The sequence below is a fragment of the Poecilia mexicana genome, unplaced genomic scaffold (assembly GCF_051168715.1).
Source record: "Poecilia mexicana isolate PSO_F unplaced genomic scaffold, ASM5116871v1 scaffold_20, whole genome shotgun sequence".
Classification (NCBI taxonomy): Eukaryota; Metazoa; Chordata; class Actinopteri; order Cyprinodontiformes; family Poeciliidae; genus Poecilia; species Poecilia mexicana.
Genome location: NW_028263389.1, coordinates 18,067,985 through 18,087,796, shown reverse-complemented (window position 1 = coordinate 18,087,796; position 19,812 = coordinate 18,067,985). Strand labels below are relative to the sequence as shown.

General features: G+C 38.6%; 1 protein-coding gene across 6 annotated transcripts in view; it reads right to left on the bottom strand.

The window, feature by feature from the left end:
* abi1a (abl interactor 1a) overlaps nt 1-19,812 on the bottom strand; it is a 50,739-nt gene that overhangs the window by 29,577 nt on the left and 1,350 nt on the right. For 4 of the 6 annotated variants that reach the window (XM_014997362.2, XM_088001386.1, XM_014997367.2 and 1 more), the window contains 2 exons: nt 19,344-19,636; nt 4,951-5,118 (listed from right to left, as the gene is read on the bottom strand). In XM_014997362.2, the coding sequence (XP_014852848.2) occupies nt 4,951-5,118; nt 19,344-19,460 (285 nt within the window). In that variant the 5' untranslated portion in view covers nt 19,461-19,636. Of the gene's footprint in view, nt 1-4,950; nt 5,119-19,343; nt 19,637-19,812 lie in introns of those variants that run through there. The other 2 variants (XM_088001387.1, XM_088001388.1) reach the window with 1 other exon arrangement.

Here is a 19,812-nt window from a genome sequence, read left to right as displayed (position 1 = left end):
AGAGCCAAACAAAAACAAAGATAAAAACTCAAACATCTGAGTTTAAATAACCCAATCAGAGTTTCACCAAGAAGAAGTGTTGGGTTTGCTAAGTGGTGAAGAATGTGCTGGTGATGATGATGAGGAAGAGGAGGAAATAATGACTGAGTAGACTCAGACCAACTGGGTGATGAGTCAGTCGCTTTGTAACCTTTACTCATATATGACAGATGGAGAGTGTGAGTGTGTGTGTGTGTGTGTGTTTGTTCTTGTTTTTATGACATCATGGGGACCTCCTTTAGGTTGGTCCTTACAATCCAGTGCGCACTGGCGATGTAATGCCCTGCAAACAACTCCTCCATTTTGGTTTAGAAGAAGAGATTTTCCCACAGTTTCCAGTTTTCCCAGCTTCTTGCCAAATCCAGATGAACCAACACAAGCCAAAAAGATCGGATCACAGCGACACGTTACTTTCATAAGCCGATGCAAGAAAGACGAGTCACAGGAAGAGAGAGAGTCCAAAACAGCCAACAAGTCAAGGAATCATCAGGAAACACAGGGAGCAACACACACACTCTGAAAACGCCGCAACGCTCCACATCCTGTTCGGGCAGCCGCCATTTTTTCCTCAAAAGGAGGTCAGGAAGTCATCGCTGCAGCAAACAGGCGCAGCTTTAACGAGCCGCTCTGCTGCATGTGTGTGTTTCTGTCACAACGCTGCAGAAACAAACAGCAGACTGGAAACCTCATGGCTGTGGGAACAAACCAGTGGAGAGGTGTGTGTGTGTGTGTGTGTGTGTGTGCGTGTGTGTGTGTGTGTGTCAGCTGTTTTCTGCATTCATCCTGTTGTTCCATCGCTCCGGTCACAGAGTTCAATACGAACGCCGGCCAGATCCAAATGCAACCGGCAGAGATTTACAGCGTCCCAAATGGATCAGCGCTGATGAAAACCTCGTGCTGTTCTGGATGAAACAGCCAGAAATCGTTGAATCGCTTCTTACTTTGAATATTTCAAACAATTAAATCTGATAAACTTTTACATTTCACTTGTAAACGTTCATGGTGAAAAATTAATTTTCTAGGATGTTTCTTTCAGCGATGGAGATTTGTTTTGTTTTGTAAGAAACAAAGCAAAACAAAAAAAAACATTAAAACTCCCACAATTTAAAATATAAAACAATGAAATGTTACTGAGGCAGATAGGAAATGATCAAGGAAGGAAGGAAAGAAGGAAGAAAAGAAGGAAGGGAAAAAAAAATGCACGAGGAAGGAATAAAGTGAGGAAAAGAGCAAATGGAGAATAGATGAGAAAAGGAGGGATGATGAAAGGAGGAAAGGAAAGAAAGAAAAGAACAAATGAAGAAAAGATGAGAAAAGAAGAGGACAGAAGGAACAAAGACGTAAGGAAGGAAGGAAGGAAAGACATGTAAAAGGAAAGGAAGGAAGGACAGACGCAAGAAAGTTGAATCTGTTTTTCTGCACCATTTTTATTTGTCATATATTCCAACTCATCTGTTGTCTTTTAATGCAAAAATGTAAGTTATCTACATTTAAAAAATGTAAAGTCTTCCTGCTCAGTTAGACATCACTGGGATCAGAGCATGGAGTTTATGATCAGCTTCGGTTTTGGTGGTTCTTGTTTGTTTCTGTACCATAAAATAACATTTTCTGTCACCTAAAAGTGACAGTTTGGGTCAAAAAGACTCATTAACACTTTGGTACCAAGGAGTAAAATAAACAAAAGATTAAACCCGACCCAAACTTCAACAGTTTTGTTTTTGACTAGCTGAATCTCTACAGCTCATTATTTGATCACCAACAGACGAAAGCCGGTCATGGACGGACGGCAGCACGTCTGTGGGTTTGACTGTTTCTGAACACAAACGCGGTGAGAGAGGCTGCAGGAAATGGGAAAACCGCTGTTCAAACACCAAACATCCCATCTTCCCTCTCAGTCCAGAGCGCGACAAAGAGCTCCCTGTTCACAGCCTCTTAGCAGCCACTTCACACGCAGCGCAAGGTGGAAGCCCCGCTGGCCGCGCCACGCAGCTCGCATCACTTCCTGCCTCAGAGCTGCAGAGACTCTGAGGGGCAACAACAGGAGGGAAGGTGGCAACAAAACTAACACCTCAAACCGTGCAGGCAGCTGATGATGCGTCTGCAGGCGTATGCATGCTTTGCACTGCAGCTGTGGGTGCAAACGTGTGGATTCTCTTTACAAATATGATATCAGATTAATCAAAATCTGTTCGTCACACTGTGTCAAACATAATTACCATGACAGACTGACGGACAGACCTATGGATGAACAACAAATAGGAGGATATACAAATGGATAAATGGACTGATAATTAGATTGACAGGAAAATGGATGAATGGATGAATAATTGACACATTTACTTGAGGACCTAAATATGGTGATAAAGAACGGACAAACGGACACAGGAACCAAGGTTGGTGGATGCTGCTGCTGAGTGAAGACAACTCAATGTAGGACGAATGGACGGATGAAGGGACAGACAGATGGACAGTTGGATTTATGGATGGACTGATAGAAGGTTCAGTGAATGGACAGACAAAAAGATGGACAGTTGGGTCCATCCAACTGTTGATGGATGGATGGATGGATGGATGGATGGATGGATGGATGGATGGATGGATGGATGGATGGATGGATGGATGGATGGACGGACGGACAATCAGAGACGTCTCAATGGATGGACAGACTTTTGGATGGACAGTTGGATAGATGGACAGATATTGGACGGACTTACAGTTGGGTAGATAAAGCCTCTACCTACCATCAGTGAGAGGAGTTGCTGTACAACAGGATTTAAAAGATAAAAAGGTTACATTTTAAACCATATTTAGCATTTTATATTAGAAATGTTAGCATTACTGAAGGTAGTAACTATCAACATCTCTAAATTCAGCGGCACAAGTTTGTCCTGGCTAACATCTTAAGATAGCCGACGTACCCTGGTATTTATAGAACTTCTTGTGAATAGATAAAATATACAAGCTTCTTGAAACACCCTCAAAAATGCTTGTAACTATTTTAATTATAGCTTAATATTCATTCAAACACACAGCAGAAACCATCTTAGTACTACAGAGACTACCTGCCTCTGTTTTTGGAGGTTCAGCCAATCAGCACCAAGGAAAAAGAAAGGCGCTCCTGGATTGGCTGCTTTGAAAATACCAGCCAATAGTGTGACAAGTAGCAATGAGCCAAAGTATTTCAGCTTTCTAAGCTGCATTTTCTTTAGAACATCTTAGATAAGAACTACAAAATAAAAAAAATCTGCAAATGGTTTTCTGAGAACAATTTGTCATGTTTAACAGAAAAATGGTAGATTCTAGTTCTGGTCATTTATTTTTAATTCAGCTGATTAAACAAAAACTAAGAGCTCCAGGAAACACTTCAACCCTGGCTTTGAGGCTTTCCGCTAATTTCATTTCCATCAGCAGTAAAAAGGAAACTAAATAATGATCCACTTCAGAGTTGTAACACCCCCACATCCTGTAAATCTCACAGCCTGAAACAAACGGAGAACTCAGACTGGGCTCATCCAGAAACAAGGTGGAGAAAGAACAAGTTTTCACTCAGATATTAGCTGCTGAAAGTAAGAAAACCTTCAGCGGACCGGTAAGATACTACGAGTTTATATTTAACACTTTACGAGACCCACAAAGGACACAAGACTGGGTTTAAATATAGCGAAGGAATTTCCCATTCATGTCAGCCAGTGGAGGCAAAAGTCCAAGAATGTAAACTAAGCTGGGAGTTCTCCTGTTAAAACCGTCTTTACCCCAGTGTGGATCAAGCAGTTGTCATGGAGACGAGAGCAGAAAATGACCTTATGGTGACCTTGATCCAAAACTGCAACATTTGTTACATTGTCAGCTGCTTCCACACCACACTGTGTCAAACAAAACAAACCTTTTGACAAATCTGTTCCCCTCCTCGCCTGTGGTGGCGCTGTACTGAGAACTACTGAAGAAAATGACAGAAGAGCCCAACATCCGTCTTCACAAAATGTACACAAAAATGGAGCAGGATCAGATTTTAACGGTTGTAGGATTTCTCTTAAGCCAGAAATTTATATTTATAATATGTGAAATTATCAGAAATTTCTGATAATTTTTCCTTTTGCGATACCAGTACAGATATTAGAGGTTTAGTCTCAACCAATACAAAAAGAAACTGGGCTAAATTGACTTAAAGGGTTCCTTTTTTATAAAAACAGACATAAATGTAAGAATTACTAACTTATTTGATAACTTTGCACCATTACAGCACATTTAAATGCACCAGGAGCTTCACAAGTTTGGTCAAAAATGTAAAAACAACTTTAAACTGCTCAGTCAGCCAATGTGAAAATAGTTAAGAAAACGACAAAAAGAATAGTTTTCATCAATATACCTCCTTTTAAATGTTTTAAAAATTGCAATTAGAACTTCTAAATGTAATGTAAAATAAATAATGAAGCATAGAATTAGACTGAATAGATCCACCCTTATGGATTGGTACCAAATCTAGAATTTTTTTTCAAAATCAGAACCAAAACTGATATTAATATCATCTCTAATTTGGTCATGTCTTCGGTGTTTGCAACCCTTCATCATAAAATGCCTGATAATCTGACTGAATGAACCAAGAAAGATATTCTAAAAAACCCAGATCCTCAAACTCAGACAGTTTTAGTGAATGTTCACACGTTCAGTCACTACATATAACTCTACATCAAACGCCTGATTATTGTAAATGAATATCTTTTAGAGCCAGAAAAAGAAACAACAGACCACCATTTCCTCTAAGATAATTACAACGCCAGACAGACCTCGATTAGAAACAACGCCGCAGTAAGAGGAACCGTGTCTCGTTCAGACGGCCATTTTAAAAACAGCGTCGTGAGAGGTGGTAAAACCCAAACGCCCAGCTGTTTGGCCTGCAGCGCGTTTTCTGACCTGAGAGATGTGGTTGATGGAGGACTCCATGCGGCGCAGCTGCGAGGCCTGGATGTCCAGCAGCTGCAGGACGTTGTTGGCTAAGGCATTGATCTGGTAGGCCACGCTGGCCAGGGACTGGGTGGTGTAGGCTTTGGTCTCCTCCAGGGCTTTCCTCTTGTCCTGGGCCTGACACAAAAACAAGACAAAGCAGTGGTTAAAGATGGGGGAAATAAACCAATTTACTCCTAATATTATTACACTCTTGGAGCTCATATGTGGTTTTGGAGCCACATGAGGTCAGCAGTTCAGAAAAAGCATGCAGCTGTCTCTCAGGCTCTCATTCCACACATGCCACTCTTCTTTTGAAGGCATTTAGATGAAACATCCTGCAAATGTTCAACCGAACCTTACATCCAATCCATTAACTTATTTCCAGAATAGAGGCCGAGTTTAATATTCGTTTTGTCTTTAAAATGCTCTGCAAAAAGTAGCAAGTTATAGTTATAAAAAGCCAAAAGGATTAAAACAAAGCAATAAAACTTTTGCATGGCTAGCAGTCAGATTGTTAGCCATCCATCATGTTTCCAACAAAACACAGCTCATCTGTTTTAAATTAGCATCTGGAAAATGTTCAAGCGCACAGAGATTTTAATTATAGGATGATCTTCTTTTGAAGTGCAAACTATTTAACTGAGTAAATGTACACCAGCAGCATCGTAAATCAAGAATAGTTAGCAAAATAATATATCTAACAAAAAAGAAAAATATTACATTTAATTTCCCTTTGGGGTCAATAAAGTACTTTTGAATTTGAATTGTATCATAAAAAGAGACAAAGAAAAAAGACATTTCACGTTAAAATGTTAATTCTTAAGTAAAAGGCCAGGTTAGCGTACAAGAAAGGTACGCTAGCAGCGTCAAAACTAAAAATTCTTTTTTTTTACCAGATTTTTAACAGTAAATTATAAACATTTTGTGCTTAACATTTAAAATATTTCAACTATTACCTGTAATAAAGACTTCAAAAGAAAAAAAAGTGAGATATTTCTACTAGTAAGGGAAATAGCACCCCCTTCAGTTCTGGAGTGCAATTGCACCAGTTCCAAATATGGGATGGGTCTGACATTTGACCCAAAGCCACCCTGTCATCTGCAGCCCCGTATTTTTTAAAATCGATCAAATTTTTATCTCGAGTGTTTAATTTATGATGGTACAAAAGCAACTGTGGTGCAGTTGGTAGGGCTGTTGCCTTGCAGCAAGAAGGTTCTGGGTTTGATTCCCGGCGCTGGTCTTTCTGCATGGAGTTTGCATGTTCTCCCTGTGCGTGTGTGTACCCCGCCTCTCGCCCGGAACGTTAGGCACCAGCAACCCTCCCGACCCCACTAAGGGACAAGGATGTAAAGAAAATGGATGGATGTTTAAAAATATCTTAAAAGAAATTCAATAAAAGTTAATGCACCTGGTTAGTGATCCAGGTGCATTAACCGTTAGAAGCCTAAGGAGAACATTGACAAGCTGAGAATGTTGCTACCACCAGGGAGAGAACCAAAACATGTAGGATGCTGGCCCTTGAGGACCGACTTTGTGCACACCTGGTGTAGTGCATGGTGAGAATTTTGAGACATCTTTCTTTGAACTGGACGAAAGCTAAAAGCCAGGCTCCAACTGAGCGGTGACGTTTGATCTCTTTGTAGCCAGTCCTCTGCTGCTCGCTCAGTCCAAAGAGCCGTGCCTGGAGGGGGAACACTGGGCTTTGATAGCAGGCTGCTGAAGCAGGAGGTGGGCGGGTCCAGCAGTGGCTGAAGAGTAGATTACTAGAGCAAGTAGTGGTGGTTAGGGGGCAGAACGGGAAGAAAAGGAACATTTGGTCACGAGAAGAAGAGAGGGGGAAAGTAAGAAAATAGCCGGAGTTGTTAATGATTCAGCCACCAATCCAGAATCAATCCATAGATTGGAGAGCTGACCGCGTCCGTTTGGTGGGAACCAGACGTGTTGAGCAATAACTTTAGAAAGGAGAGGAGATTCCTCATCATGTTGAAATCACATAATCTACATGCGCACACCTCCTGCTGCCACTAGATGCTGTAACAGCTGGATGGGAGCAGATTAAGACGTCAAAACAAAGCTACATCCTGGTGGGAATATCTACGCTGGTGACAGGAGCAGATTCCCTAAACGGTTCACTGAGATCATGTTTATTTTCTCCAATACAGATTACAGATCTTTTTATATTGCAGAAACAATCGTCTCTCTGTGAAAAGGGATTAAATATACACAGACTTGAAGCAGAAATAATAAAAATGTGTCATGTTTATTTGATTTTCTAAGTGTTAGAGCTTTATATGACATTCCATGACTGTGAATGCGCATGAGATTTGCTTAGAGAAATTGCAAAAAATCCAAGACTTACACATCTAATTGAAAGGGCTTTTGATGTTTAACTTTACCTTCTTTTATTGTGATTGTGGTTTGAACAAGAAATACATGACTTATTATGTCATGTATTTCTTTTAGAAAGTCTGGTTCACACCTTCATTTGGGGAGGTGTGAATTTGTAATCAAACTGAAAAAAACCAAACTCTGGTCCGCCTGAAAACATCAGTCTCTGTTTGGTTGAAGTGAACTCTGGAGCGGTTTGAACGCCAAGCGCACCAGAGACCGCTACAAAAGCAGGAAGTGGACTATAGCGCAGGGCATTCTGGGTAAATACAACCAAAACAAACATTCAAATCTAGTACTAGCAGCAGAAATGGGTCGTGGTCTTTTTTCCTCCCACTGGTAAAATCTGACGCTTCCCCATTTTTGTTTACTTTTTGTGAAGAAGGAAGTTGCGCTCAGTGTCTTCTTGAGGTTTTTGTGTCACTTCCTTTTGTAGTTCTTGGTGTAGCACCACCACAGGCGAGGAGGGGAACAGGTTTTTCAAAGGGTTTAGTTAATTTGACACATTGCAGTGTGAAAGCAAACCACAACAGCTGAAAATGTAACAAATGTTGCAATTTTTGTCCGACAGTCCGGTATACCGTACTGTCAGGTGTGAAAACACTCCAAATCCAGTTAGCATGTGGAAAGGGAAAGTTCGCCCCATTCCACCGGGCTCATCAGGTTTTCTGGGTGAAACCCTGGAAGACGATATCTAAGGTTCTGTAATAAATCTGAAGCTGCAACCCAAATAAAACGGAAGCAGATATGCATTTTGTATTCCTGCTCTAATCTAGTTTTGCGAATGTGAAGCAGGGTCAGCTGTGGGCGTCAAGAGGACAGATGCGACACTTGATTGCTTCCTAGTTGCCTATTCGTCACTCTGTGCACAAATCCCCTGACTAACCAGCTTTGCATCTCGACAGAACGATGTCAGGAGTGAAGCAAATGAGTCAGTGCGGAATGAGACATCTGCAAAGAAAAACAAAAAGTGTGTGTTGATCAGAGCCAAAAGCAGCACAAGAGAGGCAGTAAATGAGGTGAAGTCTGGAGAGCTTCGGTGCTCCTGCGGCACTTTGTCTCATATTTCAGATCCGAGTAATGACAGAGTAAGAGAGGCTACATGGTATCCAGGAAGCAGTGGAAGTGTGCAGAGGAATGCAATTCGCAGGAAGCATGTAGCTGGGAGCTAAAGCAAGACAACCAAGCAGCTGCGTGAAAGCAGCTAGCAGTAAAACGCAGCGTGGGAGAATGAAAAGTTTCTCAAAAGTCCATTGGCTAATGAAGTTCAGCGAAATGAAAGGGAGCGGCAGCCACCGCCGGCTGTCACCCATCCAGTTTGGCGAGATAACAGCCATGTGCAGCCATGTTTTTAAAGTCAATGCTTCCCTGTCAGGACGGACCTGTTGGACAGAGACTGAAGACGATTTCCCTGAGGACGAGTTCAAGGGCCAAGAAGGAGCAGAAATATGAAAACACTCAAACAAAGACCTACATATACGTTAGTATTCTCCACATTTTGAGACTCAATGTATGTTTGAGTTTTATTCTTTATTTTTTTTAAATAAAAACCTCAAAAGTATGCCAGGACATGAGGACTGGAGCTGTCCCAGTCAAAGTCCAGAGCTAAAGCCTATTGAAAATATGTGGCAATTGACTAGTGCTGCAACAATTAACCTGATTAATCGATTATGGAAATAATCGTCAACTAATTTAGTAATAAATGAGTCATTAACGGGATGTTATAGATGCAAAAAAAAAGATTAAAAGATTGCATTTATGGGAAAAAACGTAATTATTTTCTGCAATTCCTTAAGTTGTATAAAATTGTCTTTGTCTCTGTAAAAAATAAAATAAAAATCTTATATTAACCACCTTTTACTATCCAATTATGAATCTGTTCATCTAAAAAAACAATCAAGATCATAATTTATTTTATTTAAAAAGGAATTAAATTGTTTGCATCTTTTAATGTAAAGCTTATTTATCATATAAATAAAGCTTATTTATCAAATAAATAAGCTGAAGTGGTTCAATAAAAAATCTTCCAATTAAAGATCAGAGTAAATTATTACTAATCATCAGCTCTAGTTTAGAGAGGCTCTCCATTCAATCTGACTTATTTAATTTCTTTAATTATATTAATTCTTATTTAATTTCCCTTTGGGATCAATAAAGTATTTTTGAATTTGACTGAGCGTAGGCTTTTCAACAAATAAAATGGACAAAAATAAATAAAAGTCAGACTCTGTAGGGCTGAATAAGCAAACACTTTCTTTTTTTTTTTAAATTTACAAACAATTCAAAAATCATATTTTTCTTTCATAATGATGAACTACTTTATGTCCATCACATAAAGTATCAACAAAATACAGCTAACTTTGTTGATTTAATGTGAGAAAATATGTGAAAAATAAACCCAGTCTGCCCAGAACAGTCAAACATGTCAGAACATTTCGCAATAAAAACACTTCACGTTTCTGCTGTTGATCTGGGCCTGGATTTGCACAGATGTTGAACACGTTCACGCGCTCCCACTTTTCCAGAGGGAACCACACTCAGGAACACAAAAAAGTCCAGGAATGTCTGGAATTCTGCAACATGTTGTTCAAATAAAAACTTCCCAGCGCTGCGGAAGCGCGGAGCCCCACGTGAGCCATCGATCCCGACTGAAAGGACGGGTGGTGGGGGGGATAAGTGAGCACAGAGCCGCTTTATCGACATGGATGTCAAATATTCCCCGTCCGCCAGGCTGTGAGGTGAAGCCATGTAATGAGATTACAAGACAGACGTGTTTAGGAGGTGGCTAAGTGTTGGGCAAGCCAGTTAGTGATCATCTACCTCCAGAAAACTGAAGGGTGAACTACCAGAGAACGTCTGGACAATAAATCAATAACAATGCATATTGTAATAGACGTGATCAATATCAATAGATAATATATCTGATAAAATATTCAATATATCGAAAATTCACTGAACTCTGATCCAGAATCGTACAGCATTTTGGGGGATGTAGGCAGAGAAAAGACTCTCAACTCTCTCCTTCTTTGGTTTCCTAGCAACTCTCTCCTTCTTTGGTTTCTTAGCAACTCTCTCCTTCTTTGGTTACCTAGCAACTCTCTCCTTCTTTGGTTACCTAGCAACAATCTGTTGAGTAAGTGGCGCAGCAGCAGTTTAAGGTTCCACCATTGTGCCTTATAACTGCTTTAAAATAAACAATAATGCCGTGGTTATGTTTTAAGTATCTTAGATACTTAAAACATGAAGCAAATCAATAATTATCGTTATCAACTGATATGAAACACTTACGGCGTGATAAGTTTTTCAGCCATATTGTCTAGTGAAGTTAGTTGACGTCATTCACCACCTTGCTTAGTCATACTTATTTTGAATAAAACAACCATATAAATAATAATACACAAAAAAATTTATATCATTTTTTCAGACAATAAAAAAATGCTTATATATTTTTATAAACTCATTAATATAATATTTTCTAAACAATTTGATCAAGAGAAGGAATCTGTTTGTGGTGTAACTCAGATTTTGAAATGTATGTATCCCCTGATTAGGGTCAGAAATTTGGATAATGTGCATTATTCAAAATTGTGTTGTAAAATGGGAAGCATGTTAATTATGGCAGCTATTATCATCAGAGCTGTTACCATTATAACAGTAACTATTTTGCTTTAAAAATTTATTTTCAAGTAGGCCATGACCGCTAAGATTTAAGTATATCTAATTTTATTTGACATCTACTGTATCTATTTTATTTTAACATAATTTCTCTATTATTTCATTTCTTGATGAACCTGACCCACTTTCCTGTTTTTTTTTTTTTTTTTTAGGATTTATAACTATCATTTATTTGCTTTAGGTTTACTTTGTGTGCTTTTCCCTGAACATTTAAGCAGACCAGAGCTGTCCCTGGACCAACGCTGCCTGAAGCACAGAGGCGGAAATAAAAGCCACACATCATCCCTACCTCACACTGTGGGAATGTGGACACCCACACAATCTGCCTGAGGGGTGAGGTAGAGAAAAGTTACTCTGAAGATAAAACGACTTCAGTTCAACCTTGTCCTGAATGTGACACGCCAACTCAGGAGTCTGTTCTCGGACTCGCCTCTCCAAGGCAGATGGTGGCTCGGTGAAAGGCCATAAGGTCCAGCTCAACCTGAAGCCATTAAAAATGTGTCAACAAGGACACAAAGGGGACGTTTGGACATGGAGCAAGCTCATTAACCCCAACCAAATGACTCAGTAATTGGTTCAACAAGAAAGAAAACAGCCATTAAACATAGAGTTGTGCATTTTATTAAGGATTTTCTCTCTGCTGATTACCACTGAACCATTTCGGTCACTACTTAGTTCCACGATTCAGCTTGGACCAAACCAACTCTGGTCGGCTGAAAGGATGGATGGGTCTGAATGGTCAGCAGAGAGCTGCAGGGCACAATAAAAACAGCGCACATTGCGGAAAGAGACGGAGGAGGGATGAAAAAAGCTAATGGCAAATAAGATGAGCAGAAAAACTAAAGAAATACACATTTATCACACTCAGACAAGTAAAAAACTTGCATTAATTACACTGGGAAACCAGAACCAAACGGGTATAGCCTGTAACATCGGCAGCCGATAAATCCGTCCAGTATTTTGAAACAATTTTGCTGTCTTTTTGAAATTTCCAACCAAGGACTGGGTTTGTAAATTAGCCTGTAGCTAGGAAACCACCGTCCTAAACAACGGTTGCTTTGCTGTTATCACTTATGTTTCCTTTGGGATCGCAGCTAGCGAGAGGTTGAGCAACCTCTCGCTAGCTCAACCTCAGCTAGCAAGAGGTTGAGCTAGCTGCTCAACCTCTCGCAGCTAGCTAAGCAAAATTGGTGGCATCAACTAACTCCCTCACTCACTGGTTACCAAGCAACTCTCATTCTTTGGTTACCTAGCAACAACCTGCTGAGTAACTTGCGCAGCAGCAGTTTCAGGTTTTGCCACTCCCAAAATATGTGAAAGTTCTACGAATAACTGCGAGATACATTTCACAGAAAAATCACAGAAACTGAACTGCTAATAGGTGGACTTCCACTGTAACTTTAGAAAAGTCAAAATGAGGATTTCAGACATACAGTAAAAACTATAACACATGGTGATAGTAGGATTTTAGAGCAGTTATCCCAAATGAGCACCAAAATCGGTTTGTTTTGGTAAAGCAGGCAAACATCAAGCTTCAGGGATGGTCATATTGAAAATGTCTGGACTAAAAGTGATGTCAGTGAAAGGAAACCAAGCACTTACATGAACTTTACCACACCAGCCACAACGATAGCAGAGTCTCTATAACTAGAGATGGACATTAACCAAATATAAGTGGTTATTTGAGCACTTTTGTCCAATTGTCAACTTGTGTAAATCAGAAAAACTAGACAATCCCAAACAAGAATAAACATCTGCAAGTAAAAATGATTCTTTTGAAAAAATAAGATATTCACCAATGACATAATGTGTAAAAACAGAAACCTCATGAGCAGTTTGCTGCTTCAGCAAAGTCAGACTTATGACCTTCTGGTTACCACATCACACTTCCATTTCCCCATTCCTACTTTTCCATCTACCGCCTACAAAACACTAAAACCACATCAGACAAACTGCTGAGATTTGGAGCTGGAAATTGAAAAAAACAACAAAAAAACAACTAAGGTGTAAAATAAGAAAGTATTGAAGGAAAGAAAGAAAAAGACTGAAGCACAAGAATGTAAAGAAGGGGGAACAAAAAGCGGGAAAGATGGCAAGACGCAGAAACATGGCATCAAAATAGTTTCACAGTAAAATTGTTTTGACTATGAGCACAAGTCCTCGGTTTGTCCTACCAATGCAGCCAGGTGGCCACTTTGCATGCAGTCTGTTCGTCTTTGTCACAGAGGTTAAACCACACACTCTCCAAAAACATGACACACACACGTCTGACACAAACAGGAAACTATAATAAAACCCTGATCAGAAAATCCATGTACAAGAGTCTTAAAGCGGGTGGCTCGGTGTCTGTCTCTATTATTAACCCACTTCCTGACAAAGACAGAAGGCATTTCCAGAGAACCAAACAGGAAACATCACTCTGACCAGTCAGTGTGTCATATGTCTACCACATGCAGTCTGAAACCCATAGTCAGTGGAGAAAGTTGGTGTTCACACCACTCAGTCCCTTTTAATCAAACTCCAGTCAGTTTATCTAGAAAGTTTGGTTCATTTGGGGAGATGTGAATGCGTAATCAATCCAAACTCTGGTCTAAAAAGTGAACTCTGGAAGTGTAGATGCCAATCAGATCAGATATCGCTCCAAACTCAGGAAGCGGACTAAAATACAGGGCATTCTGGGTAAATATAACCCAAAAAAACGCAAGAGTCTAGCGCTAGTGAGAGAAATGGCTCTTTTGTTTTTCACCAAAGACAAAAGAGAAATCCCACAACTGATTTTTAACACTTTTTAAGACTTTTTAAGACAATTATGAATGGGATTTAAGACTTATATTTCCATAGAAACATAATACGTCCAGCCAACTGGCGATGAATTTGAATTTACTCATTATAGATGCAAATAAAGCTAGCTGGAATGCTAGCAAGGGTATGTCTGCTTATGACTCAACCTGTTGCCTGACAGTATGAAGGACTATTGGCGCCACACTAAAAAAAAAAAAAAAAAAATATATATATATATATATATATATATATATACACACAATAAAATGACAAGAAAAGTCATAAAAATACAAGAATAAAGTCAAAATATTATGAGAATAAAGTCATAATGTTACAAGAAGATGTACGAGAATATGAGTCATAATAATATGAAAATAAAGTCACAATATTTTGAGACTAAATTCGTATTAGTATAGTAAAGTCATAGTATTAGAAGAAGCTGTATGAGAATAAAGTCATAACATTAAGAGAGTAAGTCGACATAATGAGAATACAGTCGTAATAACAGGATAATGAAGTCAATATTTTGAGAACAAAGTTGTACAAGAATAAAGGTATAATACCTGCGAGACAGAAAAAAATATATATGATCAAATAGCCTTGCCAAGATTAAATTTAAGACCTATGATTAACCATTTAAAGCCCACGTTAATTTCATTTTTAATGAATTTAAGACATTTTACAGCCTTAATCTTTGATCCATAAATTTCAGCCTTTTTAAGGATCCGCGGTCACCGTGGGCAAGGGTCTGAACAGGTTTTTTCAATGGCTTATATCATTTGGCACATTTTGGTCTCCAATCGAACCGAATCTACCGGACTGTCAGGTGTGAAAGCTTCCTGAATGCTGCAGCTCAAGCACAGCGTCCGTGACAGGAACGCAGAGCGAGAGAAGAAGGGATGGGAACGCAGGAGGGAGGAGTGTTGAACGAGACGAGACATGTAGATCTGCAGAGTGTAGAGTCAGAAGAGAGAGGGCTCATTCTGACACACAAAACGCTTCAAATCCTGCTTCTCTTTGAGCGTCAACGCTCAGATCGAGGTGTTTTTGCAGGAAAAGTTGGAGCTAATTTTACATCAGCAGCAACACGATCCCCCACCCTGCTGTTCTGCACTTAGCTACAATGATTTTCTGGCACATTTTTCAGCTCTGACTGGGGCTCTCAGGGGAGATCAGGGTTTCTATTAATGGACCAAAACCGTAGCCGCATCAAAGTGGTGACTTTTACAGAATCAAAAAAAAAAAAAAAAAAAAACAGCCTCCAACTCTCTGTGCCAACTCTAAAATAAACTATTACAAAACAAGTTGATTATTTACAGAGATGTACAGGTTTATGACGACAGCTTCATAGCATTTTATGATTTCTTACTTCCCCCTGTTGCTGTCAGAGCAATCAAACCTCACCACACTGGCCTTTAAACATCGGCAGTGTTTTGTTTTCTGTTTAAACAAAAATCACTCACCCCACAGGTTTTCTAAAGGAATGGAGGAGAATTTATGTCCACTGAACCTTTTAAACATAACTTTTGGATCACTATTTGAAAAGTTTCTACCACAAACTACCAGACTTTTTTTTTCAAATGTCCAATTATGTCAAAGAGTTCATGATGCCATGAAAGAAAAAAAAGCCAACAGCATCACAGATCCCCCATCACAACTTCCAAAAATCTCAATTTCAATCTAATCTGAAATCAAAGTGGCATTTAGCAGAAAATTGTTTGATTAAAGTAATATATATATATATATATATATATATGTATGAATGAAATTATTTTGTAAAAGGAACTAATTATATTTTTGTTCCACTTAATAAATGTGCTTAAAAAAAAGGCTTTTCTTCTCTTTTTATATGTCTTTGACTTTATTTTCGAAAAATTACAGGTTTCTTCGACTTTTTAAAGAAATGTGTCTGGTAAACTAAAATCGGAATTGACGCGCTTTTGGTTGGTGTAGGTAAAGCAACCAATCCAGGAGAGGCACTCATTTTTTCTTGGCGCTGATTGGCTGATCCCCGAAGAGCAGAGATAAAGATGACCGTTAATGCTAGCTTCTGCAGTAGAGCTAAAAGACGGCTTCAAATGTGCATATTAAGGTATGTTTTGTGTTTGAACTATTAAAAATGTGGTTATAAGCGTTTTTAGAGTAGGTCTCAAGTATTCGAAGTGGTGGTGGTCCACAACCGCCGCTGTCGGTGAAACCGGAAGTCCGCTATGCTGCTAAAAAAGAAGCTCGTTTTATTTTAACCCTTGCGTTTACAAATGGGGTCGAATCGACCCCACACCCGTATCACTTGTATCATTTTCCTCAGTCCTCGAACGCACAAGGGTAAAGGCTTTTTACACATCTGTGGACAGCTGTATATCCCTAATGAAATACTTAACCCTCCCGCTGACGAGGGAAGAGCGCAGGGGAGTTCACGTCGGACAACGGGGAAGCTATGGAGATTTCCGGTCACGAAGAAAAATAAAACAAAACGTAAAAGCGCAGGGTAAAAAGTTCACGCGGACTACGGAGGTTTAAAACAATTACTTGATATTTCCCCCCGTGTTCTGATTAGGTGTGCTCAATTTAGAGATTTTTTTTCTTTCATTTCAACAATTTTGATGTGCAAGATGAACCTACAGTAATATTGTACTTGTGTATTCTACGTAAACAGTCGTGCAAAACTTGGAGACAAAAACATTTTCTGCAACAATGCTCCATATACTTGGAATACATATATAAAACTGTGCAGTTTAATTTAACTAAAAGCTTTTAAACATGTTCCAAGGTCAAAGGAAAGCATAACTACATGGCTATTCCTGCTCTAAATGTTTTATTGGTGTTCTCATTTATTTTATTCCATCTTGTCAAGATTATTAGATTGACTTGTATGACTTACTTTGTTTTACACGTAAATTTGTATGTTTACTTAAAGCAGATCTCTCTTGAACATGAGACTTCACTTTTTCACTCTTTTTAACAATTAAACATGCAAAGAAGAACTACAAAAGCCTTTCAGGTTTGTGCAGATCTGATAAGTAATTTAAAAACATTAAATTTTAAGTAACACAGTCAGGAAAGAAATTAACACTACGTGTGGGAAATCAACAGATTATTTGAGCAGCACAAAGTACAAGATAACATTTCCTGTTAAACATTAAGCATGACAGTTACTAACACTCCCAACAAAGAGTCAAAACAGACCCAGTTATCCCAGAGTTGTGTCATACTTGTGGGAAATTCAGATTGCAACGTCTTGGTTTCATGTTTCAGTCAGATGAGGTGATTCCACAACAAGGAAATCTCCCACATTGGGCTCATGAGAAAACGAAACTGTTTTGGTTGTTGTCCGGTAAGGAATGGATCGGGCACCATGTGCAAAAAAAAAGAAAAAAGAGAACAACAAAAAGAAAGAAAAACACACAATCCCAGGACGAGGAAGGAAACTAAATTACAGGGAGTCCTTGGGGAGTACCACTGGAATGGACACGCCCTCTGTAGCTGATATGTTGGGTTCCTGTTTGGAAAGAAAGTACCAATACAGCACCAAGACACAACTGGCTGAATGTTTGAGTAGATTATGAAGAAATCCACTGAATCAATATTGAAAACACAACATTATGGCTCAGGTTTGCTCCAGAATTTGCCTTAAAATTAAAATCAAAGATAAATTAATGCATACATTTTCCAATCTGGGCAGCAATTTCTCTTCCCATGCAGAAGAGTTTTTATTTACCTTAATTTACTACCCATCCACCAGTAATAGGTTTAAAGCCAAATAAATATAATAAAAATACAGATTTAAAAAAGACAATTAAGTAAATCAAATTTATCAACAGGCTAAACAAAATTAAATAAATTTTATAATAATAATAACAATAAAGTAAAAACTTTAACACGTAAAAGAACCATTTAACAACCTTTCAAAAATCCAAGTTCAAGTTTTTATTATTTTTCCACTAAAACATTCACAACAGCACAATAAAATATGACTCCATTGCAGGATTTCAGAAAATCTGTTTTTAAATGGCACATTTAAAAAACTTCCTTGTATATATTTGGTTCAATGACATCACAACAGGGAGATGAAGCAAAATAACAAAAAGATCGTGGCAGTCACTGATGTTGAGATTTAGACCAAAAGTCACAAAAACAGAGATAAAACACATTATTTTTCCATCTGATTTGTTGCTGTACATATTTTCCATCCTTAAAATAAGTAAATGTTATTTCCTAATTGGATTTCCTTATATAGGTACATGATTTTCCACTAGTGATAATGCATAGAGTGAAAATGCAGATTAATTTACCTAAACAACTTATCTCCTTCTCTGCAGATCAAGGAGATTTTATTCCACTTAAAGACTGCATCAAAGTTAGCTGAAGTGTTTACAAACCAAAAATTGTGGAACGTCTTAGATATGCTGCATTTAATAATACTTTATATTATTAAATATATTTTTTTTAACCATATGAAAACTTTGCCGTTCAACAATCAGAGTTAAACAAGTGGAAAATTGTACAATTAATGGTGTTTCAACCTAATTATTCCTTCCTATGAACGAGGAGTGAACAGCAACAGGTGGGGGAGGAGCCTTTACTTTGTACTGTAAATGCCTATACAGAGTTCAAGTAAAATATCTGAAGCAGCAAATTTATGAAAAGAAAATTATAAAGAGCAAAAAAAATAATCTAGAAAACAAACATTTTGAAATAAAGTCATTAGTTGCCTTCTGTGATGTCACCACCATCATTTGCTAGTGGAATCTTGTTTATTGGGATATTTTTGATTAAAGAACCATTTCCAATAAAACAATTTGAAAAAAACAGCTTTGACATATTGTTGCATATGTAATAAAGCATGTTTGACTGATTTTACAGAAAAGTCTGACCAGTAGCTTTAAGTACACATTAAAATAATGCAGCAACAGTAAAAAGCCACACTCAAACATGGTGCTTACAGGTCTAATATTGTAGACATTACCATACCACTACTGTAATGAGCTCCCTGTGGAGACTTTACAGTTTTTGTGGTATTAAATGGTGTGTTTAACGACCCTACAAAGAGCTGACTGGCAGGCTCATAATTTTGCTGACAACTAAAATAAATATAACCACAACTACCAGACAAAAAAACTATAATATCCTTTCAACATGTCCTGTGGATATATATATATATTTGAAAACAAGAGTAGCGTTTGATGTAAAATAAAATGGGCCTCGTTATCATCAGTGGTGAGAGTGGGAGCAGTTTTAAACCAACCCAGTTCAATGACTTAAAAAAAAAGTAGACACACCCCGTGTTTAAACGGAGAATATTTGATCAAAATCACAAAAACTAAAACGTCCGACGGTCATAAATGCACCATCTTTAGAATTTTTATTAAAACTTGAAGATTTTCGAGCTGAATTTGCTCCCGGGAGTAGTTTCTGTATCCGCATTTCCTGTCCCAACAACCTCTCAAACCGCGGAGAGAACGGGATAAAAGTGTCGGCCTGCTAACATAAATGAAAATAAAAATAAACTTTCTCACCTGGACATAATTGTTCTCGCAGTAGTCGGCTACTCTCGTCAGGTTTTGGTAACTCTCCACCAGCGCTCTCTTCCCGGCCGGAATCTCTTCGTCCAACAACATTTGTAGCTCTGCCATCTTACATCTCTCCCTGCAGAGCCTCCCTTCCCTCTCTCTGCCTTCCCTCTGATTGAAACAGCCACCAGCCCACAGCTCTGACTCGGGAAAAAAAGAAAAAGAAGCCCTCCTCTTCCTCCGCCTGGTATTGTGGGATTCCTGGCCCCGATTTGGCGTAAACTCAATTCGAAGATCGTCTGTGTTGAGAAAGAGGTGTCACTCAGATGTGGATTAACGTCACCAACCGTTCCATTCAGGTTCCATTATCGCTTTGGCATGAGTTTCTTGTCAGAAATTGTTTATTCAAAATTTGTTTTGTTTTTAACATTTTTTAAACTAAAACTCTTCATTGTGATCAAGTACAAATAATTCA